At 50.4% G+C, this 7314-nt stretch overlaps 1 protein-coding gene across 6 annotated transcripts in view; it reads left to right on the plus strand.

Annotated features, from left to right (window-relative positions):
- Nucleotides 1-670: 670 nt before the first annotated feature.
- The window catches only part of SRL (sarcalumenin), an 89933-nt gene continuing 83289 nt past the window's right edge, over nucleotides 671-7314 (plus strand). For 2 of the 6 annotated variants that reach the window (XM_025192847.1, XM_025192848.1), the window contains exon 1: nucleotides 671-916. In XM_025192847.1, coding sequence (XP_025048632.1) covers nucleotides 856-916 — 61 coding nt within the window. In that variant the 5' untranslated portion in view covers nucleotides 671-855. The remainder of the gene's footprint in view (nucleotides 917-7314) is intronic. The other 4 variants (XM_025192844.1, XM_025192845.1, XM_025192846.1 and 1 more) reach the window with 4 other exon arrangements.

Genomic DNA, 7314 nt, shown 5'->3' on the forward strand with positions numbered 1-7314 from the left:
TGGGACTGGGGTTAGAACTGTGTGCATGTATTCCTGCCAGTACCGTGGGGCTGGGATCAGCAGCGATGGCAGCCAGGAGATGTTCACGCCTTCTGGGCTTCTTAGAAAGGTGGGCTGGGGGCAGCGTGCTGTTGGCAGTGGCATGTGGGCTGCTGTTGTGGGGGTGGGGGAGAAGGAAGGGGTGCTGACTGGCTTGTGCCCAGTAGCCCCTGAGCTTGGCCAGCCTGTCTCCAACAGTGGAACATGATGCTCAGCTCCCAGGGCTGCCCCAGTGCCCAGTGTTTTCTGATTTGTCCCCCATCAATTCTGACCGCTCTTGTGTGTCTGGCTGGACAAGGCTAATTCAGCCCATATGACCCAATCCCCAGGGACTCACTGCCACCCTTACTCAGCACTGTACATGTCTGTGGCATGCACTCAGGCACACACTGTCTGTTCTCTATGCACCTCTTCCAGGTGCCCTCTATGCAGTGCTGAGCACTGCCATATAAGAACTGCAGTTAAAGGGTGTAGACCTGTAGTTCCTTCTCTCCCCAGCCCTCTTCCTACAGCGGCTGTCACCTCCAGGACATCAACACCTTGTCTGTTATTGACAGAGCTGAATGACAGGGGGTGGAGGGTGGGAGCTTCTCAGTTCCTGAGCTCTAAACGGGAAAGGGACACACTTATTGCCTAAGCCCAGATTGAGGGAAGGGGCCCCTCATAGCTGTAGGAGGAGCAGGAAGCCAGGTGGCAGGCATCATCTGCGCAGGGCTGGGCTGCTGCCCAGTTGCCCTAGTGACTGTGACCCATACCCTTCTCCCTGTTGCTGTATAAATAGAGGCGCAGAGTAGCAAAGAGCTCCTGGCAGCCACCATGAGGGGCCTGAGCCTGCTGTGCTGCTGTGTGGTGTCTCTGCTGCTCCTGGGGACTGCAGGTAAGACACCTCCCTATTCCCTGCTGTTTTGCACCCAGTGGAAACTGTAAGGGTTTGTGTACTGTGCATTCTGGGGTTCCCTTTCCTTGCCTCTGCCCTGCCTTTGTCAGCTAGCTCCCTGATGCTGTGCATGCATAATAGAGGGACTGTTTCAAGTCTTCCTGATTTGGGGGAGGGTTAACCCCTACAACTGATGCTGCCTGAAGCTGGCACTCTACCTATGTGAGGGGTTGTTAGAGCACTTAGAAAGGACTGGGCAGAGCTTCTGTGCAGGAAGAGAACCCAGGGTACTTGGAGGAGTAGAGGGGCTGGTTTGAATAGCAGCATGCAGCTTCCTGTGTTCCTGTTCCTTGGGAACAGTTGCCACAATGCAGCAGGTCTGTCCTGCAGCCACTGGGCATGGGGGGTGTTCTTTGTGCCATCAGTGTTGTACATGAGCAGGCATCAAGGAGGCTTTGATACATCTGTTTAGTTCTTCCCAGGCTGTAGGTAGGCAACATGCTTAGTCAGAGCCTGAATGCCCTTGCCCGGGGGTCACTTGGTAGTCAGTGACTCTGGGGAGATCTCAGCAGTGGGAGTCTCACTGAGGCAAGGCAGTTGCTGGAAACCCAAGTTCTGCAGCCTGGCAAGGGATGGGCTGCATCACGGAGTGGGGTGTGTGGGGTGGTCCTTGCTCTTTCCTCCCCAGGACAATGTGGTTGTGTCGGGCTAGCGTTGGTGCACTTCAGAATTCTGGGATCTTGGCCCAGGTGCCCACTCCCTCCCTGCATGGGACAGGGACCCCATGCCGCTGCACGGCCCCCCTCCACAGACCCCTGTGCAGTGTGTGGTGGGTGGGCTATGCCTTTCTGATGGGCTCCCCTGTTTTGAGGGCAATCTCAGCAGCGTGGTGTGTGTCAGCATTACCCTTGCTTGCCCTTGAGTTAATTTGGTCTCACTTTGCTACTGGCTGGGGCTCCATATTCCAGGCTGCTGTGAGGTGGCTAAGAATGGAAACAGCCTTGTAACTGGACACTGAGCTCCTCACAACCCTCCCATCCTCATCCCCCTCCTTCTCTGCTTTTGCAGCCTTTCCCACCAAGGCCATCCACAGCTGCTGCCTTCTCACCCTGTCACACAGGAGACAGGCAGCAGCAGTTTTATCCTTTTAAGGACATCCTTTATCATTCATAAGAACAAAAGGAGCTGAGGGAAGAGGGGAAGAGAAATCCCAAGTGCATTTAGACCTAGGTTAGCCCTGTCGTCTTCTTATCTAATATGCTCCATGGAATGAATGTTCTTGGTTTCACTGAGCCTGAAAGACCATGGCTTGGCATCCGGAGGTGCAGGGTCTTTCTCCTTGATTGTGAAACCAGGCAGTGGCTGATCAGGAAGACTCAGCACTGGGGCAGGGCTTCTCCAGGAAAGAGAAGAGCCCACAGGTACATCTGTACCTCTGGAGGTACATCCATCAGTCCCACCCTTACCTCTTTGCTCAGGCAAAAGTCACCCTGCCCATTGGCACTCTGGAAAGCTGGATCCCTGCAGAGTCCTATGTAGGCTTCTCATATCCTTAGGGTTACCATATTTCCAGGTCCAAAAAAGAGGACACCTGTCACAGGGGTGGGGGGAGGGATATCATGTTGGGGGAGGGTGGGACAATGACATGCTGGTGTCCTGCCCCTGCCCATTCTATTGCCCCTCACTGACAAGCCACAACCCCCAGCCCTGCTGCTGCCCCCCACTCTGGATCCACTGACCCCAGCCTTACCAGTGCCCCTCACTCCCAAACAGCAGTACCCTGCCCCCCACCCCTTGCTGGTTCCCTTCACTCCCGACCCGCAACTGCCTGGCACTGCCAGTGCCCTGCATGCCCAACCCACAGTCACCCGTCCTGTCACCCAGGCCCCTCACTCCTGATCTGCAGCCCTCTGCCCTCCGCCCAGCTCTGGCAGCGCCCCTCACTCCCTACTCACAGCCCCTGCCCCTCTGATGGTGCCCTTCACTTCAGACCTGCAGCCCTCTGCCCCCCAGCCCTGCTGGTGCCCCTCACTCCAAACCTGTAGCCCCTTGCCCTGCCCCTCCCGCCCTGCCAGTGTCCTGCAGTCTGGATCCTCAGCCTCTGTCCCCCCAGCCCTGCCAGTACCCCTCACTCCTGACCCGCAGCCCCTGCTCCCCCAGCCCTGCCAGTGTCCTGCATTCTGGACCTGCAGTCTCTGCCACCCCAGCCCTGCTGATACCCCTCACTCCCGACCCACAGACCTCTGCCTCCCCCAGCCCTGCTGCCCAAGCAGCTCCCACATTGCATGCGCACCCGCCCACTTGCTTGCTCGCTCTCACACACAAACACTCTGTCTCTTTCTCTCTCTCTGTCTCTTTATCTGATATGGAGAGCACATGACCCCCAACAGCCAATCACCTTGCCTGCTGCTCCCAGCCCCAGCCAGCCAGCCCGGGAGAGCAGAAAACCCAGACATTTGCTCTTATTTTAAAACACCCCCTGTATGCAGCACAGGGGCCCAAAAAAGAGGACATGTCTGGGAAAACCCAGACAAATGGTAACCCTATGCATTCTGCCCTGTGCTGCAGAAGCATATTGGGCATGCTGCATTCAGCACTAGAGAGGAGAGCATTATTTGGCCAGTCAAGGACCTTGGAAAGGCCTTGTTGATATGAAGAATACTAGCCAATTGCCCATCCAGAATGACAGGGGCAGAGGGGGCTGGGATGTTGTGCCGCCACCTAACACTCCATGCTGCTGCTGTTCTCCATCTTGCAGGGACTGGGGCGGGGGAGCTGAGGCCAATGTTGCTGGCCTCGGCTCCCCCACCCTCTGTCCAGTCCTTGGCGTGGCTTCAGCATCATGATGATGCTCTCCCACGCTTGGAGCACTCTGATTGGCTGTTTCCGTCAGTCAATCAGAATGTGAATAAAAGTTAGGGACAGACAAACAGACCAACAGACTTAGGCTTTTATAATATTAGAATGGGAGGATATGGTGCAGTTCTGCCCATGCCAGTGCTAGTGCAGAGAGACACTGTGTCATTGAGACCTACTTTGACAGGCCCAGCGCATAAGGCAGGTTGGCACTGGCTGAGCCTACTGGCATGACAGCAATGTGTTGTGGGGAGGCACATGTATTGTGAGGGCAGGTGCAGTGGGAGATGAATTGGGCAATGAATAGTGGACTGCAGAGTGATATACAGTCCCACTATAGCGTTATGGTGGGACTGCATAGAGCTCTGCACTCCACTTCTCATTGCTTGTGGGGAGGCCCTAAGCTGCACCCCATAGAGCTGGCAAAGGGGGCTCTCTGCTCTGAGTGGGAGGTGTCAGAGATGCATCCTAGGTTTCTTCTCATCTCTTCCCTGTTACCTCTAATCACAATCTGCATCTACATCTTCATGCAATCTGACTGCTGCTCAGCTTAGTCACATGCTTGTCAGTGTAGGCTCTGATTGCTTGCAGAAGATATTCTTCTAATGCCTTCCCCCAACACCTGCCTGCTCTCAGACCTCCTTGCACACAACCATGGTCTCCTCTGTGCTTGCTAGAAACCCCAGCCCCTAATGCGTGACATAGACTTGCTCTTCTCTCCCACACGGTTCTCTGTGGCCACCCATCTATCTTACTCCCACTTCCCACTCTGCAAGTGTGCTCACCTCATTTCCCACTCCCTTCCCAAACAGACTCTTTGCTGACTACCTGAAAGAGCCACTGTCCCTTCACACCTTGCAGATTCCCACCCATGGTAATGTGCAACTTAATGGGGCATGTACAGTCACCTTTGGGCAATTTGCATACTGCAAGCCTATTGGCTTCACCCATCTGATGTCACACTTATATTGTATGGCTGGCCCAGAATGTCATTCATGAGAAGTTTGTCCTTTTGCCTTTGGACTACAGCCTTTAAGTAGAGAAGGAAAATCCTTGGCACCAAGTGAGACTTCCAAGTTAGGGACGTGTGATTTTCTCCTTTTCTTCTATCAGCAGCAGATCCAGGGAAGTTCTCCTGTGGGCTGCGAAGAAGACAAGAGAGATTAGTGTTCCTATATTTAGGAAAAACTTGGATGCTTTACAGTTAGGAACCACATTGGTATCTAGAAAGAGATGCCTCCCATGGGGTTACTCTTCTTCATACAGTGATGTGGCTCATAATTCCTTTTGCAGGGCAGGGAGCTGCCCTTCATACTCTGCTTCAGGGGCTGGGATTGTAGCATGAGAAATTAATCAGCCCCCAGGGCTAGTAGCTTTGTGAGGTAGGAACTGGCTTCTCCAAAGCTTCTCAGGGTTCTCAAATAATTGCTCTTTTATTTTCACAAAATAACCTATACACGTGCTCACTTGGGCCTGCAGCACATCCCATAGCTTTCTGTTGCCTATCCTCTGTTGTCTGTACATCTCATTGCACCGCTTGTGTGTGTGTGTGTGTGTGTTTGTGTGTATGTGTGTGTGTGTGAGAGAGAGAGATTGGAAATATCAAAAGAAATTCAGAAGAGCTGCATTAAATGCATCTTCTTTGTCACTTGAAAATCCCAGTGAATGCAGCAAATCATCAGATCAATGCCTTTTGCACATTTCTGTTGCTGTAGATTTTGGATCTCATCAACATATTTGCAACATGGTAGGAGATATAGGTTGTACTTGTGCCTTCAATGATAATCATGTCCATCAAGAAGTGCTGGTGACATTGTTCCTGGTATCCTATAGCTATACATTCTTTGTGGGAGTTCCAGGCATAGATGGAACTGAGCAATTATGGCCCAGGGTTTAGACCTATGCAGTGTCTCTTGTTAGAGGCTCATTGGAGATGCAAATAAAAGCAGGCTAACTTCAGTCAGGATCAAAAGCTCCAGCTGAGGATTAGGATGAGTTTTACATACTGTTGTTTGGGTCTGGCAATGGGATGACTCAGGGACAGTCACTTCCTTCTGGTGCAGAAAAAGGAACTCTATGAGAACATATGGCCTGGGGCTATCCCTAGAGACCGTCTGCTTCAAGCTGATTAATTGCAGAGCCTCGGATTGAGCTGCTCTGAGCCACCTTCCTGGCCAGATCCCTGCTATGAATGTAAAGAAAGAGAAGATAGGGAGACAGAGAAAAAAGTGGTGTAATCTTATGAGAAAGCTTGTTTGCCCAAGGCGTTTAGCCTGACCTCCAGACCAATGGGGCTCAGAGGAGTTTGGTAGCTGAAAGGATATGGACTGAACCTTTAACAAATCACTTGCTTGTAATTGTTTCTAAAGCCGGTGTCCTGAGGGACTGGGAGATGGGACATGTAAGGAGGAGCGAGCAAGACAGTTAATTTAACACAGTCTGGAAGAGAGGAGCCTTGGAAGGAGGGGAAACATAATTACAGTCTATAAAAATACCTGCAAGGTCTTTTCCAATGCTGGACAATGTAAGAATTAATGACCTTTTCCCTCTTTCCTTTTCTTTTTTTGGCTTTAATTTATGGAAATTTTGTCTCTTTGTAGAGATATTTGATGGGCTACTATAGAAAAAAATATTTTCCTTTATATTGTCAGTTTGTTGACTACATGATATTTCTGTGGTTCAGTTTGCAAGCATGGTTCTATTGCCTCCCATGGGGCTACATTTAAAAAACAACCTAAATTTGAAATTAAAAGTAAGTGCTATCAAGATAAAAATATCAATGAAAGATCAGGATTATTAAGACGACCCTCAGGAAGGGTTCTCTTAAAGTGGAGTGGCTTTTTAATAGTTGGAGCTGAGCAGCAGATAGAGCTGTTGAACATTTTACAATCCTTTTTTATTTATTTATTTATTTTAAAAACTAGCTGACTTTCAACAATTTTCATTTGTTCATAAAATTTTTGACAGCATTTCTCATTGCAATTTTATCAGCATGATACGGAAAGGTTTTTTTTATGGCCAGAACCTGACATTTCAAGAAATGGGAATGTTGATTTTTTTTAATACTTTTTTTTTCACCACAAATTTCAGTTTAAAATATTTTGCAAAGAATTTCAGGGGGGGGAAAGCCCTATTTGAATCCTGTAAATTGGAAACAACTGTACACTTCCCATCATTTTTGCAGCAAATTTCTCTTGTTCGTTTATTCTTTTTTTGCTAGGAAGAGTAGCAGAATGCTCATTTCATTTGCTGTGCCTCTGGATTCATGCCAAAGGCTGCCTCCAATTGACCCAGCTCTGAATGGACACTTGGTTGTTCCAACTGGCAAATTGAAGGCAGTTTAATGCTAAGCCGGACACATCACATCCTCCTGTGCTGCTGGGTACCAAAATTAATGTGCCTAATGAGCTAGTTCTGGCTGGACCTCTGATTTTTTCGACTTGCTCTTAAGGAGGAGTGGTCAAGACCTCATTCCACAGAAGTGACTAACAGTAGGGTTGGTCTTACATGAACAGGAGCTGGGGGGGGGGGGGGGGGGGGGG

This window comes from Alligator sinensis, unplaced genomic scaffold, assembly GCF_000455745.1.
Source record: "Alligator sinensis unplaced genomic scaffold, ASM45574v1 scaffold1406_1, whole genome shotgun sequence".
NCBI lineage: Eukaryota > Metazoa > Chordata > Crocodylia > Alligatoridae > Alligator > Alligator sinensis.